We start from the raw sequence: 25,630 nt of genomic DNA, 5'->3' as shown, positions 1-25,630 counted from the left end.
AACCTACTATTTTTGAGAAAAAAAAAACGATGTGTATATCTAATGTGATATTAATGTATGTCTAATGTGTTTAGATTTTTTTATGTTGATAATTAAAAAAAAATCTATTTTTGGTGTTTAATATTATTTAATTCATATTAATAAAAAAATTATATTTTTATATTTTTTTTGTTGAGTATTTAATTTGTGACGTTAACAATAATAATTAAAGCTTGATATATTTAATTTTGAATATTACATTATTATTGTCCATGCTAATAATGATAATTTTTTATTTTTAGATTTTAATTCTTCATGTTAATAATGAATTAAATTATATTTAGGAATTAAAATATTATTATCTCGCATGCTTTATTTTTTTTTTTGTATCAAATATGTTATCGTAAATAAATTTATATTATGCTAAGGAGCTATAGTTCAAATGGCATAATCTTTCCATATTTACCTAGAAATTACGGGTTCGAGTCTCATTCATAATTAAAAAAAAATAATAAAGTTATATTATATTCAGGAATTAAAAAAAATTGTTAGTATTTTGTAATTTGATGATTTTGATCTTTTATTTTTTTATAAAAAATTTGAAAAGTACAATAAATACAAAGTAATTAATGAATCATTCAAAGTTTAAAAGAATAGTGAATTTATGAAAAAATAAAATTAAAAAAAATTTATATTGAATTAAAAATAAGGATAATTTATGTTAATAAATTGATTGAAAACTAAAATTACACATTGAATAGAAATTGATTTCATATATGTTCTAAACAGATCTATATAAATTGAATCAGACAAACTCAATTTTTAGCTATTTACATGTGAAGGAAGCAGGTTTGAGATTTTTGTGATGGAGGAAGAGGATGAAGATGGAAGCATTGAAAGCTTATTAAGATGGGCATCACATATTGGAATCTCGGATGCATCAACAACCACCGACCAGCCCCACCACTCTCTCCCTCTGGGTTCTTCTCTCTTTGTCTCTCACTTTCCTCACTCTGGAGGGTACCACCTAATCTTCCCTCTTTTTCATTCTTCCTTTCATGCACAGCCTCTTCACATTCATTTAATACTGCAGTAGAGGTTTGGGCAAGGTTCTGAAAATCGANGTTTTATAATAAAATAATAAATAAAATATAAATAAACACATTAAAATATAATTATAGTCTATTAAAATATAATTATAGTCTAATATAAATCATGAAATATCATCCAAATTAAAAGTATTACATAAACCAAAATGTAACACCCTGGTATTTTCAGAAGACTCAAAACAAAAATATTAGCGTAACACCCAAGAATAAACAAACACATAAGCATAAAACAACATGAAGTTAAATAACAGAAAAAGCTGACTCTTACTCACTCAAACCAGAAAATTAGTTGCAGAATTTCAATTTCAATTCAAGAGAAATAAACAAACAAAACCTACCTATCAATTAGTTGCAGAATTTCAATTTCAATTTCAATTATTCAGTTGAAAAATCAGTTGAAACAAGCAAACAATTATTCAATCAATTATTCAATCACTATATCAGTTCACACTTCACAGTTCATATAAAAACAATTATTCAATCACTATATCACTATATCAGTTCACAGTTGAATGACTTGAATCAGAGTTCACAAAACTTCACTATATCAGTAAACCACATATCAGATATCACTATAAAAGAGACGATGATTGCAGAAGGGGACAGAGACACCGACAGACAGAGACAAAGACACCGAGAAAAGCAAGTATGTATACCTCAAAAAACCCCTCATGTAAACAATGGAAACAATGCTTATTCACGATGAGTTGCTTGCAAGAAATTAAAATGTGCATATACACAGATAGAGTAGGTAGAAAGAGATGTAGAGAGTAGACTAAAAGAGTTTAATTTGGTGATTAAACTACAGAATTCAACAAAGTAGCAAGACCTCTTCTGCAATTAAGCTCATCGTAATCACTGAGCTAAACTTTCTCAAAACATAACAATTATCAAAATTTATTACAATCTAAACTCATATCTAACAAATAGCTCAAAACTTCAGGCCATCAACACACACCAATACAGGCAACAAAGATCAAACAAATCATCAAATTGCTGTGTGTAATAGTAACAATGCGTGTTGCAATTGCTCAGATACATTCTTTTAACTTTGACAAAAACTTCATTCAACTCAAGAGAGGGATAATAAATCTTGAATCTTCCTCAGCAAATCCAAATCAGCCATAATAGTAATACTAAATTGTACCTTCTGATTTGGCAACTAATAAAAAAAACAGAACAAAAAGTTCAAAGTAAAAAAAAAATAAAATTAACAACCCAACCAAAGAATCAAGAACAACCCAACCAAAGAACAAATTAGAATCAACAATAGGGAGGACGACGGAAGAATAAAAATAAATCAGAATCAAACCAACAATCAAAATAAAAAAGTTTAGAATAAAAACATATCAGAATCAAAATCAAACAGAGGCTCCATTACAGATTCAAATGCAAGGAAGGATGACGGCGCTGGAAACGGAGAGCTGGCGACGGTGGAACAAAGCTTCGCGACGGAGGCAGGAGGCGAACCCGGCGACTATGCTTCTACTGCTGAGAGTCTGAGACGTTAGCTGAGTGAGGGGTCGAGTGAGCTTCGAAGCTCCAACCAGCGACGGCGTCAGGAGTAGTCCGACGGCTGAACGAAAGGGAGGAAGTGAGCTCGCCGGCGTTGAAATGAACGACTAGCTCGAGGGTGATGGGAAGGACGAAGGAGGGTCTGCTGCTGCGCTGTTGGAGAGTGTTGGAGTGAGTTAGGGTTAGTAACGGGTAAGGTTAGGGGTTACTGAATGCTAAACGGCGCGTTTTGAGCGTTTTTGGGCAAAGTAAAAAAACCGGCCGGGTCTCGATTCGGTTCGACTAACCGGTTACCGGCCGGTTTAACGGTTCAACAATGATTTTTATTTTTTCGGTTCGCAGTTCAATCGATTCGACCGACCGATTCAAACCGATTTTCAGAACATTGAACATGATGGTTTATTAATTACAGGCCATGTGTAGCTTGTCGCAGCTGGAGCTCAATCAGGCTAGTCAACTAATGTGGCGAGCCATTCTAACATATGCAGCCATAGCAGTTTTGGATCTAGGTATAATGGGCTTGTATGTTTTTAATAAAATAGAGTTTTTTTTTTTTTTTTTGGGTCTTATAAACATTAAAAGTAAAGGAAATAATATTGGAAAATATTGATTAAGGATTAGATATTGTAGATAAGTTGGTGAACAAAAAATAAAAAAAGTGTAGATAAAAAATTGAATCATAAATTTTTAGCAAAAAAAATTGTAAATATTTTTACATGGCAATAGCTTATAAAGATAAAAAAGGTATTGACGATGTTGTTATGAACATGCTGCGATTAATACAATAATAAAAATTTTTAAAAATTTATTAGTTTTGCATAACATGAAAAAAAATTAATCAAAGTTTATTTATAGACGTATATGGTCTAATTATAGTCATAATTTGATAAAAATTGGTAAAAATTACTTGTAAGTAAATATACATGATTATTGATACAATTAATGTTACTTAAGTGAAAAAAAAATTTAAATGTTAAATGACTTTAAATTTGACTCAGATAATGATGAAGTGAAAAAAAAATATATAAGAAAACCATCTAAGTTTTAGAATTTAGAGTAAAAAAATATTGTTTAGGGTTTAGAATATAGATTTTTAATAAGAGAAATTAATTACATATAATATTAGTACATATTATATCTATAATATTATTGACTCATTCATTTATGAAAATGTTATGGTTCATGGTTCAACTATGAGGGTTTATTTTAGAATTGAGAATTGGGTTATAAAAGTTTATTTTTTAAAGTTTAAAGAAATATTAGTACATATTATATCTATAATATTATTAATTAAATCACTTTTAAAAAATTTATGGTTGATAGAACAGAATTAAAGATTTACTGTTAAGAATTTAGGGTATAGATTTTGTTTTATAAAATTTGAGTTAGAAAGTTTAAAGCAATATCAATGATTTTATGATTTACGATGTATGAGTTATGTTACAACATTGCATAATTATTCATTTCTAAATAATTATGGTATAAGATTTTTCAGTTTAGGTATCTAATTTAGTTAAGCTTTTTTTGAAAAAATAACTTAAACAATAAATGTTTATATGAAAAATAGTTTATAAATAAATTATTTTGTATTTGATTTTTTAGTTTTAAAAATGTTTATATTAAAAAAAATGTGATAAAATGCTTTTTATTATGAGAAATATTTTTTTTTAAACTTCTCTATAACCACTTAAATAACTTCTTAAAAAGCTATAATTTAGTTTTAAAAATTGTATCAGACATTAATATTACTACTTTTTATAAGTCAAAAACTAAAAAAAATAACTTTTAAAACTTTTCAAACGGACCGATAATATTAAAACTTTAGTATTAAAACGCAGATTTAAGGTTTAACAAAGTCATAATGATTTTAGTTAATTTTGAACTATTCCTTTCCTACTTTATAGAAAGTGCATAATTTACCTTTTTTATTTTAATTTTTATTGCATAGATTTTGTTGATAGACATTTTTGTTATATTAAATAAATTGATATTATTTATATTTTTTGAATTATATCTATAAATTTAGAGCACATAGTTTATGACAGTTTTACGTTTTTTAAAATTTATATTTAGTTCGAAAACATTTGTGTTACGTTAAAGACATCAATATTAATTTAAGTTTTCTAAAAGTTGTATATTTATATATCAAATCATTCATTATTTATCAAATAAAAAAAGTTTTATGATTAGCATCTCGCCGGCAAGAAATATGAACGAAAAATTCAAGAGGGACCACGTTGATGCATTTTTTGGAATCTAGAGGACGTAATTAGTGCAATTGGAAAGTCAGGGACTAAATCGGTGCATTTTGTGAATCTCAGGAACCAATTTAGGGTTTAACTCCATTTTTGTCTTGTTTAAGCGCTAAAATAAAACAACATTGTTTAGTCCTCTATGTAGAGTGGCAAGTCAGAGAATATTCAACACTGCACTTGCTAATTCAGCGCTAGAAAAGGTCCGGAGATCAATATGGTGCTCGAAATTGATTGGATCTTAGAGACCAGTATAGTGAATTTTGGATTTAAGGGACTAAAATAGTGAACGTTGTGTATCTCCAGAATCACTTTGGGGATTTGGTCCTCCCGATCATATTGTAATAAAGATTTAGAGACAATAAAAAATTAGTTCAAATAATCCAATATTATTTTATTTAGTATTAATTGATTATGACATTTTTACACATATAAACGTTTTTTGTAACCAAATTTAACTAAGTTAGTACAAGCCCAACAACAACAAAAATGTTGATGTGTCACCGCTTTTCCGTCTTCATGCTTTTTTAGCATAGAAAATTTTGTTGGAGAGCACAGGAACTTATTGACATAGCACATAAATTTTTGCTGCGAATATATTTTGTTGGTTGGGTAAATCAATTGTGGTCTTTCAAAATTTTCTATGTTGTTCATCAAAAGTTTTTGTGTTGTGAATCAAAATTTTTTGTGTTGTGCACCAAATTTTTCACACTATATGTATTTTGCAAGGTTCTAAAAATCGGTTTGAATTGGCCGGTCGAACCGGTCGAACTGTGAATCGGTAAGGATTCCGATTCGATCAAAAGCTATAACCGCCATTTCTAAAAATTATTATTAGACCGTCGAACCTGTCGAGAACCGTCCGGTCAAACCGAATTGAGACTCAACTAGTTTTCAGATTTTTTCATCAAACGGCATCGTTTTGTTCACTAATAAAAAAAAGAAAACGGTGAACCCCTGAACCCTAATCCCCTTCCCTTCGTCAGTAGCATCTTGCATAGTCGCCTCCAAGCTCCTCCCGCCAAAGAAATTAGGCAGAGCTATCGCTAAGACTGGAAGTGAGTCAAGCCAACTCATGAACTAGCTCGAACTAGACTTGTTAATAGCTCGATAAGCTAAATTCGTGAGCTAGTGACCAAACTTGAACTCATAAAATAAATGAGTCGAATTTAAATTTGAATAAGCTCAACTCATTGCACCGTAGATTTGTATTATTTCTAGTAAATCGATGTTTCTCCTCATTACTCGTTGTCAAGTTGCTTAGGTCACGGAGATAGAACCTTGAGTTCTAATTTGTCTCTCCTCTTGAGAGTTCCATCCCTCCTACTGAGAGAATGAGACGGTGGTTTTCTTCGACCTTACTTGTATTTGATCCTTGATGTTTTCTGAAAAGTCTCCAAATTCAAACTTTGAAAATGGCCCAAATGAATAGTTTGTGGCCAACTATGGCGATTTATATAGCATCTTTCAAGTAATTCACTACAATCTGTCATAATTTTCTTCATTTTTTTTTTCCATAAACCACAATTGATGCTTGTGGATTTTGGCCATAGTTTTCTTCATGATCCGCGATATCATGTAGCGGTTTTTGTCCTTAGTTTTTTGTTCGTAAACCGCTATCTTTTGTAGCAATTTATTTTTTGTTTCGTTCTTCACATAAACTACGATACACATAAACCATGATAGCCTATATTTATTTATGTGTATTTTCAAAAAATTCTACGCCTGATAATAATTTATATAGAATAAAAATAAGACTCGAATATAACCACTCTTCATTTATTGTATTTGAGTAATATTGATTTGTGTTTGATTTAACTGGATAAATTACTTTTTTTTATAGAATCAAACTAATTTTGTTAATTCATGTATAACTTTGTCAACATTTTAAATCAATATTTTTTTATTCCAAAATAAAAACAGCATGATTTCTTAACAGCCTGTAAAATAAAAACAGCATGATTTCTTAATAGCCTGTAATGCACCAATGAAAAAGAGACGGATAAGAGCTTTCAAACAACCACTCCAATGGCAGAGGATGGCACAATGAGGGTAGAGAATTGAGATATCAATGCAATCCAACTTAAATGGGCACGCAACTAATTCAGGCTCCTGATCCAACTCTGGCGTAAACAATGACAAAAAAAAATTCAAACAAAAGATGAATTCTGCTCTGACTACTGATAACACTTCCTAGAAAGTATAACTAATATTAAAGTCATTTTTTATTTGATAATATTTTTAATTATATCATACATTTTATTTTTTCAAATAAAAAAATTGTTCATTCCTGGACCTACGCAACGTAAGCCAACCCACCTTGTATTTGATATACAACCTACAACACGGATCCTTTAAATCATTATCCGACCCAACTTGGGGAGAAGTTAAATGTTCTCCCATTACTTTGCTAAATGTGAGGGTTAAATAAAGTAATAACCGTCAATAAACCTTAGCTCAAATGACATATCTCCCCTTCCCACCTCCTTCCCACCTCTTGATAAGGACATTGAACAAATTACCTTTAAATTAGAAAACTTTTCCCAAGTGATACACGGCTGACTTAATTTTTTTTTCCCTTCCTCTAATTTAAGTGGTGTGCCAAATATAGCTTGAGTGAAATATATTTACTAGACATATATGTCAAAATATGAATTTAATTTTAATACACTATCAGTGTAAAATCGTTTTACAGGCACATCCAATCATATAAATGTCACATTAGTAAAAATAACTCTTTTACATTTACTACGTGAATGATAATGATTGTAATTGCATGACTATGTAAAACGTTTTACAATGTCCATACATAAAAATTAAACTCGTCAAAATATACACTACTATGATATTTAATTAACAATTTGAAAATGTATGAATATGAAATGGGGTCAAAAGAACCAGGTGGTAGTTATAGCTATCTTTGCATCTTCCCGGCAGAATGCAGATAAATCGCAACAGAGACAACACTGCAAACATAACAAGAAGTTTAAGTTCAAGCGATGAGACAAAGAAAATGGTTACGCCCAACATCAAAAACAAAAAAGCAAAGCACAAAAAAATAAAAAGAGCTAATAAAATTTTGTGCATACTAAAGTTACATTAGGAGCCAAAGCCATTAAAGCACTTAAGATTTTAACAATTTAATTTCAATTGTTGATATGATGGGGAAAAAAAATAAAAAACCTGGTGTGCTCACAAATCAAAGCATAACCACGTCATGTTAGAAAAATTGAGGATATAGCAGCAACTTACGTTGTACCAAGGAAAAATGCAAGGGAGAGATGAAATCCGAAAAGGTAGACAGAAACTACTGCCGTAAGAAGCATTGCCACCGAAGTAGAGTACACCTATGCAAAAATTGGAAACTTAATCATACAATTGAACTCCACTTCATAGGCTATATCTATCATTTGGCAAATTGGCACTTGTAAAGGCATTATAATGTCCAAATAAATCAAACAAAACAACTGTAAGCCCCCATATAGATTATTACATGTGATATAAAACACACATCATGACCCAGCTCTAGACAATAGGTATAGAATTGGTTTTGTTTTGTCCAAAAGAATTTTAAATTATTGGTTTTTGGTCCATGCCGTTAATTTGTCACGATTAAAAGCTGACACGACAGGCTGAAACTTGATGTGGCATACCTCATCATGTATAGTTTATTATTAGACAAATTTGAACATTCAATACATAAGAAATCATGTAGTTCAGTTTTGGGTTGTAGTAGAAGTAGCAGTGTGGTTTGGGGTTTCAAGTAGAAAAAATATTAAGAACCAATTTTTTAATAGCCAATTTTAACCAATTGTTCCCTTTTCTTTTGAAACTAGTTTTCTCTCCCTCATCATCACCCCTCAGTCTCTACTCTCTGTCCTTGCCTCTTCTTCCTCTTCATCTTCATCTTCATCTTCCTATTCTTCTTTCACTTCCTCTCAACCCCCTCATGCCACCAACCCCATTCTTCATTCTCTGTCTCTGGAGAACAAAACTTTTTCTCTCTTCATTTTACAACTTGCTACACATTGCATCCATGGATTTCACCACCGCCCTCCCCCTCTCTGTGAATGTGTTAGGTTTGGAAGTTTAATTTTGAATGTTTAACCTAATTGTATTATTTTTATATTTTAAATTTTTTTAACTTTTGGTGAGTGACCGCCAGATATTTGGCCTCTGGCACCTGCCAAAGAGTAGCCACCGATGAAGGGTGAGGTACCGAGGTTGTGGTGCTAAGCTAATAATGATAAAGTGGTGTTGGAAGAAAAAAAAGAAGATAGACTAATATATGATAATAAAAGTTATATAATATTGCAGGATCCCCTGGCATTCTCCTAAAAGTGATTCACAATTAAACTCATGGAACTGTTAAGTTCTACTGTTGCTTCTAAATATTTAGTGGATAATATAATCATAGAATAAGAATACGCAGTCTTATACCATCATCGTACCTTCACAATATTGTCAGCATACTTCATCACCATCGATACAGCAATTCCACTGGATGCACAAACAATATAAATGTGACACTTACGCGCAATGAAAATTTAGGAAAACTGACAAATCTAGCCATGAAAGAACAAAGCTAAACCCGCAAAAGAAGATCTCCATGTGACAAAACTACCCAAATGTACCTAACCGTTAATTTCATTCAAGGGTAAGTTTTTCAACATTCTGAATTTTTAAGGTAAAAATGGTCATTAACTCGTCTTTTGTGGTTACAAGGCTAGCTTTGTTCATCCATGATAGATTTGTCATTTGTGAGTGTCTTGAACTTTCATAAGTAAAAATAGTAGTTTGCTCATTAAATAATGATAACTTTTGCTTCCATTTGCTTCACAAGACACACAGACGTGAAGAGACAAATTTAACATGAAAAACGAAAAAATAGCCTAAAAAGGGGCAACAGTTGAAAATTGAAGAGACATATAATGGACATGACTCCAAATGACAAGATACATAACTGTCGGTGGTAATCCAGGTAAAACTCCCCGAGTTGAAGAAATTTTATAAGAGAACATCAATTAACAATTTTTACCTGAGTGCATGATTGAAAATCATGAGAACAGTAATGCGCGAATATCCATGGAGGAATCCCCTGAATATGGGAAATACACGCATTATTGATGAGCTCATTCTAAGCCTCATAATACTACAATAACTCTCCTGTTATAATGCTTGATGACTTTATGATCACAATATATATTATGAGCATGTCTTGTCCCTTTTCATGAGAAAAGATTCTCCTCAACATGAATTCCTTAAAGAGAATCAATATGGTGAAAAAGTAGAAAAATCAACATAAACTACAAAACCAAAGTCTGAAAGAACAGTAAACTTACTTGTTCATCACAGCATCAAAATCTTGAACCAGTATTGCAATAGCATTGAAGCCCATGCCAAAGATATAAAGCCAGAAGTTCTGAACGTTTATGTTCCGTGAAGGGCGCTTCTTAATAATAGCCTGCCAATATTGTTAAATGTATCACAAAATGGGAAGTTATAGAGCTCAAAAAACTTATTCTCTGCCGACTGAATTTTGGATTGAATAATAAAATTTAGCTCATGCATTAATAATAAATTCAACATCAACAGCACTGTAATTTAGCTCGTAATTAAAATTACCTCAAAAAAACTAAACACAAAAATTCTTCTCATTTTATACTCTCACTATGTTCCAACCATAAACACCGAAAGTATCAGATATGCGCCAATGCCAAATATTCCTCGTTTTGCTGCTTCAAAGTCTCTGAAACTAATTGTCGGAAAGTAATCCAAAAAATATGTATAAAGCAATGCTATTCAAATTGCCAAAAAGACAATTTCAAAAGTAATCAAGCAACTTACACAATGGAAAATAAATCTAAAAAGGCTATTGCTCTCTTTTGTAGAGAGACACATTACACCTAGATCAATAGAATAGTCTTGTGAGGATTCCAGAGAATGTGCTGAGGAACCTGAGAATTTGGCAAAGAGTAGGTATACAAAACTGATAGGAACTAGGAAGAGTTGGAGCTCTTCTAATCTCTACAATTACCAAATGATTCCACACCTAACTCTCTCTCAATCTTAACCAACTTCCTCACTAGCACTTCAATCAGATACATTTGTTTGTTACATTACAGCTTGTAGATAGGGGGCCATTTTTACAGCAGTACCACAAGAACATTATAATATATTAGTATGAAAGTGATGGCCACATGTCAGACTTGGATTAGTCTTACTTTGAATTCAACTGGGCTGTAGTGCAACCAGCAGTCAGTAGAATAAAAGCAGCCCATTGAATCTCACTTAACCTGAAATGCAAATAAAAACACAACAATAGGCAGCCCCAGGGCAATACGATCAATAAAATTAAATATTATTTTACTAAGCCATTAGTATTAAGTAATAAACTAAACTTGTGGAAACAAAACACTGCCTCAATCCTTAACAAAAGATTATGATAATGAAATGAGAATTGACAACAATTTTTTTTATATTGAAAATAAAGAACAAAAGCTACCTCTTCTTGAGTATAATTCGGTAGAGAACACCTGTACTGATAATATTCAAGTTTTTTAATATCTGATAGCCAGGAGCATCTACATATGCAAAAATGTAATACTGCCATAAAATTGAAGAGTAAATACAATCAGATTTTGGATGGTATCTGTTGCAAAATCAAAGTTACATAATAATCAATTGTGACCATAACAAACATAGACATGCATCACCAACCTGAAGCAAATTTTTGACAAGGTAAAGTGCTGCTGGAATGGGATACACTATAACTTCATCTAATGTGGTGCTCAACCTAGATGCAAGAAACAATATACAACGACTTATTTAAATTCATTCTTCAACAACAGACAACATGAAAAATCTCTCATCAGAAAAGGAAACACATACAGAAGTCATAATGCTTAGATAAATCTCTCATTTAGAAAAACATATTGACTAACAATAAAAAAGTATATTTATTATTTTTCTCTCAATTGAATCATTGGCATCCAAGTTCTACTACTAAGAATTAATCCTGCCCAAATTTACTTGAAGTCCCATTAAGGAGGGTAAAGGCTTCGTGGCGAGGATTTTTTTTAATGCACACAATGCAAGACTAAAGCTCAAATGGGCTAAATGTATGCATAATGCCTAAAATAGGCTAGATAAGTCGAACAAGCGTTTAGTAGATTAAATTACATTACATTTATATACATTTCTAAATCTAAACAAGCCCAGGACAGCCAGCAAGCCTACTCGCTTTTCCGCAAACCTAGGCCTAGGTTGCTAAGATAAACAGGCTTTTCAAAAAGCCTGCGCCTGCTTCTATATTTTAGCAAGCCACAGGCCCTTAATAGGTCGCCTGACCTGTTTCCATCCTTGAATATCGAAATGTAGTAAAGATTCGCCCTGAGGAATACAACCCAAAATCTCAGTATAATGCTTCAGCTTCCAAAGTAACATTATGAGTTCGTAGAAACATGTACTTTGGTTACCTTGTGCTTTTGTGCTTGCTTGTAAATGGCCAAAATGCAAGTTGTCACTCAAATTTTCAATGTAAGAAAAACCTTATTCCACCTCTTTAACTAGTTAATAGTTATCCAAACTTTTTTCCCTTTTCATCAACAGAATGTAAAACATAACCCAAAATCTTGCACTAAATTCACAATCAGATCAAAAAACTTAAGGGAAAAGGATTATGCTAACCGATTGTCCTCGGTGACACCTTCCTTTTTCCATATTCTTGCAAGGGCCACAAGGGATATAGCACATTTTAAAGTCTCCACCTATAACCAAAAGATTACCAATAAATTAGGAGCCATGTATTGGTCAAATGCCACAACTCGGGTTATCAAGCAGAAAGTGAATCAATGGAATGAGTGCATACTGCATAGAGATGAGATCTATACGCACCAGAAAGTTTGCGGTGGTTACACTATACTCGTACTTGCCAGCTCTCTTGGACCAAACGATTAGAATGGCTTGCGAACTAGTAAGAATAGTCAATGCAAGTGTAACAACTGACCTATATCAAGAGAAATGGGATGAGGATTAAGAAATCGAACAAGAACTGAACAGAAAGATAACGGAGAGTGGGAGCAGGAGTCAGACTTGAGTTTCCACTTTGCTTTCGCCATGTGGCTATCGGTTTTGGTTTCTCCCACGGAGGCCAAACGGTTGTCTAGGACTGCAAAACAGTGAACAGGGGAAAAGAGGTTAACGCTATTCCAATGGTGAAGTTGCAAACACAATACATCTAATTATCTAACCGATACAATATAAGACAGAAGAAGAGAAGATAGTTATGCACCTGCATCGGACAGCAAAACCGATTTTTCACGTAAACTCTCAACGTCCTCGATGCCGGTCTCCCTATCATCACCCTACAACACAAAGGTGTGTCAAAACTCAAATCAACTCTAGTTTATTATTGAGTGAATGGAAGAAATGTGATAGCAAATTTCTCAGCTACATATTAAAAGCACCTCATCCCTGATTTTCCTGTACTCCATTTTCGACTAAGAGTTGTGAATTAGAGAAGAGCGAATTACAACTCTATATACTTATTGCAACCGCTACAGATCTCATCTTTATGCCTCAGTGACTCAGTCCCTCGGCGACTATCCCAGCTGCACAAGCATAACCAATCCGGGACCAGTGATCCCCTCATTCAAATTACATAAACCAGAATTATTCAAAATTATTCAAAAGTACTAAACATTACCAACAATCCAACCCAATAATCTCAACTCTCAAGTTCACAACAAACAACATCCAAAATTATTCAAAATTATTCACAATTATCCAACAAACAACAAAATCCAGTTTAGTAAACAAACCAAAATCAGTTCATGTTTAAGTAATCAGTTAATCACTAATCAGTAAACAACAATTATTAACCAAAGTTCACAGTTCATCATGTTGAATGAATCACAGTTCAGTTTCAGTAATCAGTTTCACTAATCACTCACTAGTCAATAATCACAGTACAGGGAGAATCACAGTTCAGTTTCATGTTGAATCTTGAATCAGTTCACAGTTTCACACTACACAGTTCAAAGAAAAATTAAACAGGGAGACAGAATTTCAAAGTTCACAGGTGCGAGTGAGAGTGAGAAACACAAAAATCATGTCTCCCAGATGTCATATGAATTCATTAACTAGTAGAAACACAAAAATCATGTCTGAATGCATATGAATCCAAAGAAACAAGCCAATCCTTCAGCAACTAAACATCACAAAGCAATTTAGACCAAACCAGCCAGCAACAAACAACATTCCTTCTTTAAACTATGTACAGAAATACTGGCTTACAACAGCATCAGAACAAAATGAAACAGGAATTCAGCAAAAATCCTCACTGCACAAGCAAGCAACATGAATCCACACAAATGCTCCTAACTGAATCCAGTGATTAGGCTCAAATTAAAACAAGACTCAGCATCAACAGGCAGGACAAGGCAGCAATAAATCAGTATGCAGCAGCATCAATCAAGCCAAATTGGCACAGGAGCAAACCATACAGCACAAACAAAGCAAGAAAATCAATAGAACAGCAACACTTTCAGTCATCATCATTATTCAAAACAAACCTAAATCCACTATCCAGCTCAGATTCGCTAACCACCTAATCAACTAACATGCATTTCTAACTAACTAAGCTAATCAAAATTAACTAGCTATAGCAACAAAATGAATAGAACAGGGGAAGGGCAGAGACCTGGAAGACAGAGAAGAAGCAGAGATGGGGGAAGGGAGAGTGAGAGTGAGGCGGTGGGAGACAGCGAAGGCACCATCTCAGTTCTCCACGGCTGCTGCGGTGGCTCGACGGCGGTGGCTCGACCCGTGTGAGAGTGAGGCGTTCTCACTTCTCAGTTCTCGATGGCTCTAGGTGGCGCGACGGCGGTGTCTCGACGGCGAGCCCTCGACCCGTGTGACGCGGTGACGCCAGTGACTTCAGTGAAGCAAGCTTGCTCGAAGAAGAATCATCAACAATGGGAACCACTGAAGCAGAGAGAGCAGCGAAGCCAATTAGGGATCTCAGTCTCAGCCTTGGGAGTTTTCGTGATTTAGGGATTCAGACTTCAGAGGGGGAAAAAACTCAAAAACGGCAGCGTTTTGTTGCTAACTTAAAAACCGGCCGGGTCACGGTTCGGTTCGACCGACCGGTTACCGGCCGGTTCTCCGGTTCAATTCCAATTTTTTAATTTCGCAGTTTTGATGATTGACCGATCCGTTTTTCGGTCCGGTTCACGGTTCGAATGGTCCGATCGGCCGGTTCGAACCGATTTTCAGAACATTGGGTTTGGGTGCTGTAAGAGACCTTAGGATGGGGGAGCTCATTCTGAGAGTTCCAAAATCTGCTTTGATGACAACTCAGTGTTATGCAACATACAAACCTCTCTCAAGCTCTTAATAGCCACCCTTCTCTTTCTTCAACCCAGGTATTCTTTCATAACTCTATTTCTACTCTATTTTGAATGTCTCAAGTGAGCTAAGTTGGAATCTTGTTGTGGCCTCTAACTGTTTGTGAAAATGCGCTCAAGCCATTTGTTTTAAGTTCTTCTCAATAGACAATAGTTATTGCATCAAAGCAGGGAAATGGTTATTGTCGCTCCTAGATTGATAATGCCACCTTTTTTTTATAAATTCATGCGAATATACAATGTAAAAAAATCATGATCGACTGACATTATAAAAACTAGGATTGACAATATCATTTCCCCCGAAGCAAATGTTTTTCGGTTTTACTTGAACCAGGGTCTGATTCCATGGTATATAATAGTATGGTGTGGCTTCATCATTGTTGTATTATTACCTGTGCCGTTGCTTATAATTGAGTTTTTTATGCAAATGAATCATTTGGCCTTACTTCTCAGCTTGTTCACAATGCAGATACTGAATGTTTGCCTGTTGTATGAAGTTGGAAAAGGGAAGGCTTCCAGGTGGTATCCTTACCTCATGCATTTACCAAAGAGTTATGACATCCTAGCCATGTTTGGTGAATTCGAGAAAACTGCTCTGCAAGTTCAGTTTCTATTAGAAGTTTTAGTTTGTCTTGTTAGGTTAGACATAGCATCTGACCTGATACTACTTATCAGCATTTCATTTGCACTTCTCTTTTTGAAGCCATCTTTTATGTATCTTGTGGTTTTTAGGTGGATGAGGCTATATGGGTAACTGAAAAAGCCGTGCTAAAAGCCAAGCTCATGCTTTGATGGAAGATCTCAAATTTAAGCCCCAGCTTCTAACATTTAAGGCTTGGGTGTGGGCTTCTGCAACGGTTAGAAATTTAGCTTGTTATAAAGACTCATGCATGCTAATTTATTTATTTACAAATATTCAATTTGGTTTTCGTGGAATCCATTGGTTCTTATTTTGGTTATTAAGTGATAATATACTGAATATACTTTTCCTGTGCTGAGCCTTCTCTTACATCCATGAAATCTTGACACACTTCTTGTGGTTAATTGTCTAAATTAAAATTATCTCAATGATTGGAAAAATAAACCTATTTTATGGATTATTGATAAGTTACTGCTGGTTGATGCATCAAATGCATTTTTGAATTACAGGGCATATTTATATTTACTATTTAGTATTTCAGTTGTTAGAGTAAATGGCAGAATTCCACCTTTATGATTTTATCTCATCTGATCTTTCAAAATCTAGATATCTTCCCGGACATTGCATATACCGTGGGATTCAGCTGGGTGTTTATGCCCTGTGGGTGACTTGTTTAATTATGATGCACCTGGAAAGGAGCCATCTGACATTGGGGATCTAGAGGATTTGCTATCTAGCTCTTCGATCCATGATGGTTCCTTATCAAATGAAGACAATACTACAGTCGCTGATGCAGAGCAGCTTGATTCCCAGTCTCAGAGATTAACAGATGGGGGGTTTGAAGAAGATGCGAATGCATATTGCTTTTATGCTAGGGCAAATTACAATAAAGGAGATCAGGTATTACACACACAAACTAATATATATATATATATATATATATATAGTTTGACTGGCTAACTTTAGTAATTGAGTTATTCTTCTTATGTCTTTTCCAAATTTGCTTCTTATGTCTTAGAGAACAAAGCATTTCTTGTTGCTTATGTTATGTTACGTTACTGGATGTCACTATGATCTTTTGCATGTGCTTGAATGGCCTGAATTAATTAACTAGTTACTCGTCCCATTTGAATAATGTAATTTATTATTATTCTCACTAGGTTCTGCTATGTTATGGAACTTACACAAATTTGGAGCTTCTTGAACACTATGGTTTTATCCTACAAGACAATCCAAATGATAAAGTTTTTATTCCTTTGGAACCTGCTGTGTGTTCTTCCACTTCTTGGTCCAGGGAATCATTGTACATCCATTACAATGGGAAGCCTTCCTTTGCGCTACTAGCTGCATTGCGGCTGTGGGCAACCCCTCAAATCAAGAGGAGGTCTGTTGCACATTTTGTTTATTCCGGCTCTAAAATCTCTGCAGACAATGAAATTTTCATCATGAAATGGCTATCGAAGACTTGCCATGGTGTCTTAAAGAATTTGCCAACATCTATTGAAGATGACACCTTGCTCCTGAATGCAATGGATAATAGTCAAGATTTTTGTACTTTTTTGGAGGTTACAAAACTCATGTCTTTCCGGGATGAAGTTGATACCTTCTTAGAAGTTCATAATATGAAGGGTAAATGTAGTGATAGCAATGTAGTTTTATCCAGAAAAACAAGGTGGTCTATGAATAAGTGGAAGTTGACTATTCAATGGAGAATCAATTATAAGAAAGTCCTCCTTGATTGTATCTCTTATTGTAGTCAAATATTAGATTCTCTCATGGAATAATAGTGCTATTATTTCACTGCCTTCTTAATTATTTCAAGAATTTCTGAGATTTTATTATCAACATTGTCTCCTCTTCAAATTTCTGTTCTAATCTTGACATTCTTCTAGCCAGTTATCTTATATTGTTAATGTTGAAAGTGCTGAGTATAACAAGGTAGATTTTAGCATGACTATGTTACGGTAATTATATCAGTGTTAATATATACTAGGAGAGAAGAATTTGCGCAATTCTGAGATTCTTCTCAAGATATGCCTTCTCGTCTCGTGGAACACCTCTGCACCTGAGACTTAGAAAAAAAAAATCCCTTTTAATTATATATTATTGCATATTGATCATATATTTCATAATCGCCATATTTATTTATTCTAATTTCGAGTTGGATCTCCTTTAACCTAGACATAACAAAGCAATACACAGTTTATCTCCAAATATGTTTTAACATAACACACATTGCAATGTTCACAAATAGAGAGTTGAATCCGTAGAATAGTTTCGTTTGGTAAAATCAGACATCCAATTTCTACTCAGGGCATCTATCCAACTTAAGAGAAGTTTGTTCCTGTTAGAGAGAGAACAGAACACCCAACAAGTAATTCAGAATCATGTTAATGATTTGGATAAATTAACATTAATACCCCAAAAGTAGCATTTGGCATTAAGAGTGGTGAGTGGATGCAAATACAAGTATACAACAAAAGTATGCTATCATTAACATCTAGTAGCAGATCGATTGTGAAAATTAAAAACCTTTCTGCATACTCTACTTCTACTGAATATACACTATAATCTAATCTGGTACATCTACAATGTTTGGGCTTACTGAGGCTCCTATTTTGCAGAAGATTCAGAGGAAAGCCAGTAACGCGACGAAGACTCAATATCCCAATCGATGTCTTCACACCCACCTCCACATGCAGTATAAACTGTTGCAAGGATATAATCATCCACCTCAAAGCCTTCTGCTTGCATTCTATACATGAGCTTCAATGCCTCTTGGCAATGCCCATTTCTTGCATAACCTAAGATCATGGCTTTCCAAGAAACTAAATTCCTCTCTGGCATGTTGTCGAAGACTTGCAAGGCATCGGCAACATACCCACATTTTGCATACATGTAGATCAAAGCACTGTTTACAAATACATTAGACAAGGCAGGGGTCTTGCTTGCATAGGAATGAATCAATCTCCCTTGCATTGGCGCTTCTAAATTTGCGCATGCTTTCAGCAGCGACGAGTAAGTGTAGGCGTTTGGAACCACACCTTCCTCCATCATTTCCTGCAAGAACTGTAAGGCCTCAGATTCAAGCCCAAGCTTGGCACACCCAGAGATAATGGCAGTCCATAAGACAACATCCCTAGAAGGCATGTGCTGGAGCACCTTGAAAGCATGAGAGTATTCTTTGCATTTGCAGTAGAACCATACCAATGAGGTTCCTAGGTAAACATTATCGTGGATAACGCTCTTGATTATCTGTGCATGCACTTCTTTTCCGGACAGCAAAGACTTCACTGAGCCACAAGCCATTGTGACACTTGCAATTGTCTTCTTATTAACATGAACCTTTTTCCTCTTCATCAATCGAAACAAACTTAGAGCCTCTTCGCCATACCCCTTTCGAGCATATCCTGATATAATGGATGTCCAAGTAGCTGTGTTTCTAACTCTCATTCTGTCAAAAACTTCTTTAGAATTCACAACTTCACCACACTTTGCATACATATCAATGAGGGAAGTTCCAACAAAAACATCACTCTTACATATTTTCTTTACTATGGCACCATGCAGCTGTGTCCCAAATTTCAATTCTTTATTCTCTCCACAAGCCTTTAGTGCAGCGCACACAGTGTATTCATTAGGAAAGAACCCATCACCAAGCATTTGCGAGAACATCAACAAGGATTCATGCCCAAGCCTTTGTTGGGAACATGCAGTAATCATGGTTGTCCAACATACCACATCTCGCTCAGCCATTCGATCAAATGTTCGAAATGCACTCGACATTTCCCCACATCTTGCATAAAAATGAACTGCTGCACTATCAACAATTAAATTCCTCCAGTTACTTTTCAAGATATGAGCATGAATTTGTTTTCCCAGCTCTAAATCCAATCTTTTACCACACAGATTCATGACGCACACCAGCATATTGCTGTTTGCTTGAACCCCATGTTTAATGGATTCTCGAAACAAATTTAAAGCTTCATCATCCAGGTTATAATTCAAATACCCATCAATAATAGCAGTCCACGTAACTATGTCCCTTCTTGACATTTTATCAAACACTCGACGAGCCCGAGTTAAATTACCCAATCTCAAATAACTACAAATCAAATTATTATCAACATATGTAGCTGACTCTCTAAAACATTTCAATATGATTGCATGTATCCTTCCAACCTCTTCCATGTCATAACAAGACCGCAGCCAACGAGCTACTAACTCTGGACCAAAGCATCGACATCTCACATCCAAAATTTCTATGTTCTGGCTGGAAGCATCACCACGAGATGTGATCATATTTTTAAGGTTGCCCTGTGCATCATCTAGTGCTTCAATGCTTTGAGTTGCAGCATCATATTCTTCTACAGCAGCCAAGCATGTGTTCCAAAGCCTTACGAAATCTTGTTACATAAACATAAATGGCATACAAATACCAGATTACGTATAGAATCAACTTTGACATAACAGCAACCCAATGCAATTGAAAATCGTTAAAAATTTGTCAACTGAATTGATTCTAAAGACTTGAAAAGCACTATCCTTCAAGGGACACTATTAAGAAACAAGAATCGAGGATCCAAAGAAAAGAAGTCTTACTATTTTGCACTTCTGGATTGTCATTGTAAGATTCAACTAATGTATGAAGATGCACAAAGAATTCTCTAGTTAAGTCTTCACGAAAAGTGGAGACAATTTCACTAATTTCCGATGGCTTGTCTTTCATAATTTGAATAAGGTCATTATGTCTCTGGACATCATCATCTATCTATAAAAGAGGAGAGAATATGACAAATTTCAGCATTATAACACCCATCATCAACAAAAGAAGAATGTCATCATATTCTCACAGTAACATAAAAAGTTTTCTACATTACAACATCTTGCTAGTGTTTCTCATTTGTGACACCAATATTATTATAAAACCTTTCTTCCCAAGAGATTAAACTGATAGGAGTAGACACTTATATCTTTTAACACCTCTCACGCAAGATTCTTTCTTTTGGAATTCAGCAAGAATTGAATTCTAGATGCCACAGAAGCTCATGCCATGTCATCAAACCCTCACAACCACAACAATGAGAATAACAAGTGAGAATCATAAAGTAGAATAACAAATGAGAGACCTGTTTAAGATTGTTTGCAAGCCAAAGAAGCCTGTCCTTGGTCCATGGATCATCTTCGTTGCGCGCTCTATCCTGACAGCGCGTAAAGAAGAAGTGCCTAATGCTGTTCCATTTCTTGTTCAGAACCAGCAGCCTCCTCCAATTAGCCAAAGCATGTTTGTGTTCATGTTGGTGTTCATTCTCCTCCACCATGAAATCGTCAATTAATTCATCACAATCTCGAATCAGTTGGCAGTTATGGAAGCGGTCGTCGCTGCCAGTGTCATCCCAATCGTCATCAGAATCATCACAAGAACAAGCAGCAGAAGCAGGGGTATAAGTACAACCTGGCACTGCTTTAATCAAAATAAGGCATCAATTGCTTGCAAGAAACAGCAAAAGAAAGAGTAGAGAGTAAGGAGCTAGTTACTATTACTGTTACCGTTGGCCTTGGTAGTGATAAAAGGTAAGTGCGAAGATGGAGAGAATAACAAGGAGGAGACAGGAGAAGGAAAGTGTGGTAAGGGTTTAAGAGGGAAAGAAGCTTGAGAGGTAGAAGAAGACGGCGGAGGAGGTGGTTGAAGAAGAAGAGTTGGAGAGTGTTGGAGTGCTTTAGCCATTTGGAGGGTAAGAAAGGGATCAGGAACTGAAGTGACTATGAGTATGAGCTGAGCATTACATGTCCACCAGTTCCACCGTCAGTTTCACCAATGTTATCACTTATACTATGATCAAACTGCAAAAATATCACTAAAAATAACAACATTAAATATCAGCACAACAGTGAATCAAAACCAAAAATAGAATAGCAATAAATTACTGAATCAATAACAAGTTAAAAGCAAAAAATAGCAGCAGCCATCAGACCAATAATGCAAGAAAACTTGTTCACCGTACCCTTTGCACCATATTAGAAGGTTCCAAAAACATATTTATTATTCCATCCGTGACAATTTTCATAACAACAGCAGCTATTTATTATCAACCTCATCACACCACCAATTCACCAAAACCACACAACACAAATACCACCAAAATCACAATTGGAGTCTCCACTTTTCAAATTATAAGATTAATAAATTCAAATTAAAATCAATTAGCAGCAGCAATAATAAGAATAAACAATTAACAATAACAATTAATAGTAGCAGCGGCAATAACAATTAACAAATTTAAAAAAATAAAATCAATAGAAGAACCGAGAAAATCAAGAAGCAAAAAATAGCAAGAGGCTGAATCAGAAATAGAAGAACCAACCTGTTATTGATGAGTTGTTGATGCGGACAGAGTGGCGAAGTGCAGGGAGGACGACCGAAAGAGAGGCGGTACGAGGATGACGGCGTGCTGCTGGAGAGCTGGTGCGGCCTGCGCGGAGCCGCCGAGGACGACAGCGTGTTGCTGGGAGAGGACGAGACGTGCTGCGTGGAGCCGTGCTGGGGAGGACGACGGAGAGAGAGACAGGCACTACAAGGAAGGGAGAGGAAGAGGAAAGGGCTGCGGGACGCGAGTCAGGGTTGGTGCTGTTCGATGGCGGAGGCGCGGAGCAGAGGGAGGACGATAGGGGACTGTGACTGTGGGAGAGGGAGAAGAGGGAGACCAAGCACGGCGATGCAGAGACTAGAGAGGGGGATGCAGCAGTGACGCGAGCTCCGCTGGATGAGGACGCGACGGCGACGGCGACGACGAGAGACGCACAGCGGCACAGGAGCAAGGAGACGCGACGACACAGTCAACGGAGATGCACAGGAGACGGGACAAGACGCAGAGGAGACGGCGACGTGGAAGCAACCGTGCGGTGACGGTGGCGGCAGATTTGTGAGTGTGAGAGGGAGGCTCTGCCTCTGAGTGAGCTTCAGAGTTCAGAGAGTGAGAGGGTTTAAAGGCAAACAATGAGGTAGCATATTAGGATGAGCTTGGGGAGTGTTAGCGAGTAAAGACCAACTTATCCATTTTAACATAGGACAAAGCGATTTTTGTCACAAAAAAAAAAAGGACACTTTAATTTTTAATTTTTTTATTTTGGAACAATACAGTTCTTTTATTAAAAATTAATTAGTTTTGTGAAGATTTTATTTGTATTTTGTGGCATTTTTAAATCTCCACAAGCTATTAATAACTTTGTTTTTAAAAAATTCTTTCATTAATAGTGGTTAAGTGAAGAAAAATTATTGACAAAAATGATACCACAAAAAAAAATAATTATAATACAATATCTTTTAAAGAAAAAAATAACATCGAATAAGAAATGAAAGAAAAAAAATTTAATGTTGATAATATTGGTATTGAACTATTGGTAATGATGACGGTAGAGGAGATAATGATGATGATAAAGTATGGTTACAAAATAAAAATAATAGAGGTAGGAGTGATAATAATGAAGATGGAAAAGATAATGGTAGTAGTGGTAGTAATTGATTATATTGTTGAAAAGATTTTTGTAGGAGTTTAAAACCCTCACAAAATACAAATAAAACCCCACAAAACTATTTTTTTATTATTTAATAAATTTTTTAACAGAAAAACCGTATTGTCCCAAAATAAAAAGGTTGAGGGTCGAAGTGTCCTTTTTTTTTTATAAGGATCACTTTGTCCTTCGTGAAAATAGACAAGGACCGAATTGTGTCTTTATTCGAGTATTAGCCCAAGTTGAGATCATATTTTGCTATATCTAGATTTGGGTATTTAAAAATTAAAAGGGATTCTTCTCCACCATGCGAGATGCAACAAGCAAAATATTAAAAATTCAATCTAATTCATCTCGTTGAATACCAAAAGCTAGAGAGAAAATTTAAAAACAAAGGAAAAGTATAGAACCAAGTGTCTAAACCAGTCAAGAATTAAACAACTTAATTAATAATTATTAATTTTAAATTATTTTTTAAATTCAAAATTTGATTAATTGACATTAAGGTCTTTTTGAATCAAAACTTACCTTAATTTATTTTAACTTCTACTCACCATTTACCGCACAAAACTACAAATCCTAATCTCTCTCCCCAATACTCCACGCTGTCGCGGTTTTGTCGTGCCACCGTAGCGCCACCGCTGTACCGTCCTCGCGCGTCATCACTGGTCGTCTATGCATCCTTCTCTGCCACCTTATCTGCCGTTCGCGCAAGAAAGATAGCCATCACGCTTCTGCTTCACCCTCCTCGCGTCCCATCGCGAATCGTCTGTGCAGCACTCTCGCATCATCGCCACTCTCCCGTCGCACCGCCGTCTAATCCGCGCCACTCGCACCCACTCTGCTCACCCGACGCATTCTTGCCGCTCGCGACTCCTCATCCCCATCGCTCGCATCCTCTACTTTTGTAGTTCTATCCACGCTCGCGCCGGTCCCCTCCTTCCTCGCCGATTGCAAGGGCTCTGTAGATAAGATAACACCGCTTGTGTCACTCTTTCTTTGTATAGTTTATTTCTTTTCTACTTAGGGTTCTCCATGCCTTCTTTATTAGATTTTAGTAATCAGGATTTAATTTAGGATAATTCATTTTGCTAAAATTGACTAATCATTATGCATTTGTGAATGAAGGTGGATGTTGGGGAGTTGAAAATAAAAAAATGTCGAAGATGGTAATTGCAAATGTATTGCCTTCTTCCATCAGTGCTTGGTTTAAGGTTATAAATCTAATGCTTTATTATTTATTTTTCATTTAAGACTTATGAGATTCCTAATATGGAACATGTATCAAAGCTATTGCCAAAGAAAGAGGATCTAAGCTTGGTTAATAGAAATAAAAGAATGCTGGGACAACTTTTGGAAATTCTGGAGGTATGTTAAGACTAGTTACTTTGTTTTGCTTTTAGAAGCAATGGAAATAGAATGTTATAATCTACAAGGTCTGAATTTATTGAATACATTTAAGCTTTCTGTTATTGACTTACTTGGTTTCTATTGCTAGTGCTTACAAAGTCTGGATTTACTGAATACATTTAACCTTTGATTTCATAATTATCGATAGTGTTTACTTGGTTTCTATGTTTTTTATAGGTTCTGGGATGTTCCTGATTGAATAATGTCGTAATAGATACAATGCTTAATTGAAATTTTTTTTTTTACAGAATTTTTCAAACTCATGGATGCGGTTGAGAATGAGGATCTTGTATTTATTTTGGAGACAGTTATGGTCAAATTTGGGGAAAGAATGGCACCATATGCATTGGGCTGCTTCTATAAGCATTTATTAGATTTAAATAGCTAGATCATCTTAGGTTGAGTAATAATTGTGTCTTTTATTTTTAAAAGTAGATGTTTCTTTGTATATAATTGTTGATGTTTCTTTGTTTTTATAATTGTCATTATATGGTTGTTTCTTTATTTTTTAGATAGATATTTCTTTGCTTATAGCTGCGTATGTGTCTTTGCTTATGGTTGCAGATGGATGATTGTAGAAAGTCTACTTTAAAATAATTGATGAATTTAAACTGATCGAAGAGGAATTTGAAACAGTTGATGAATCGGATGAAGTGAAAGAGACGTGATCCAAGTGTAGCAACTAGAAAGTTATTCTTTGTTTAGCTAGTTGTATAGTAATGATATACCAGTTTTTTAAACAATGTAGCTTCACCCCCTCTAACAAAATATAAAGTTTTCTAAACGATGTAGCTTCACTTTCCA

General features: G+C 34.9%; 3 protein-coding genes and 1 long non-coding RNA gene across 4 annotated transcripts; 1 reads left to right on the top strand and 3 right to left on the bottom strand.

The window, feature by feature from the left end:
• LOC107608873 (protein SET DOMAIN GROUP 40) lies at window positions 820-17,745 on the top strand. Its single transcript, XM_016310637.2, is given in 7 exon segments — window positions 820-1,077; window positions 15,142-15,282; window positions 15,734-15,865; window positions 15,997-16,036; window positions 16,039-16,121; window positions 16,511-16,804; window positions 17,065-17,745. Coding segments are annotated over 6 exon segments (1,233 nt in total). The 5' UTR covers window positions 820-1,077; window positions 15,142-15,222; the 3' UTR covers window positions 17,689-17,745.
• LOC107606802 (CMP-sialic acid transporter 4) lies at window positions 7,561-14,924 on the bottom strand. The gene is made up of 14 exons (XM_021107718.1): window positions 14,559-14,924; window positions 13,324-13,467; window positions 13,149-13,221; window positions 12,950-13,025; window positions 12,752-12,863; window positions 12,545-12,624; window positions 11,576-11,651; window positions 11,361-11,461; window positions 11,080-11,151; window positions 10,198-10,332; window positions 9,894-9,953; window positions 9,307-9,355; window positions 8,108-8,202; window positions 7,561-7,821 (listed from the first exon to the last, which is right to left on the bottom strand). The coding sequence occupies exons 2-14, from the start codon at window positions 13,348-13,350 to the stop codon at window positions 7,770-7,772; spliced, it is 1,008 nt and encodes a 335-aa protein (XP_020963377.1). The 5' UTR covers window positions 13,351-13,467; window positions 14,559-14,924; the 3' UTR covers window positions 7,561-7,769.
• On the bottom strand, window positions 11,655-12,538 carry LOC110264884. The gene is made up of 2 exons (XR_002351188.1): window positions 12,334-12,538; window positions 11,655-12,247 (listed from the first exon to the last, which is right to left on the bottom strand). It is a non-coding gene; the product is annotated as an uncharacterized LOC110264884 (long non-coding RNA).
• Window positions 18,283-22,741, bottom strand: LOC107609119 (pentatricopeptide repeat-containing protein At4g18520). The gene is made up of 4 exons (XM_021107394.1): window positions 22,270-22,741; window positions 21,034-21,365; window positions 20,507-20,675; window positions 18,283-20,310 (listed from the first exon to the last, which is right to left on the bottom strand). Exons 2-4 carry the CDS (start codon window positions 21,223-21,225, stop codon window positions 18,518-18,520), a joined length of 2,154 nt encoding a protein of 717 aa, XP_020963053.1. The 5' UTR covers window positions 21,226-21,365; window positions 22,270-22,741; the 3' UTR covers window positions 18,283-18,517.

This window comes from Arachis ipaensis, chromosome B07 (genome assembly GCF_000816755.2).
Source record: "Arachis ipaensis cultivar K30076 chromosome B07, Araip1.1, whole genome shotgun sequence".
Lineage (NCBI taxonomy): Eukaryota > Viridiplantae > Streptophyta > Magnoliopsida > Fabales > Fabaceae > Arachis > Arachis ipaensis.
This window is presented reverse-complemented; position numbering and strand designations above follow the sequence as displayed.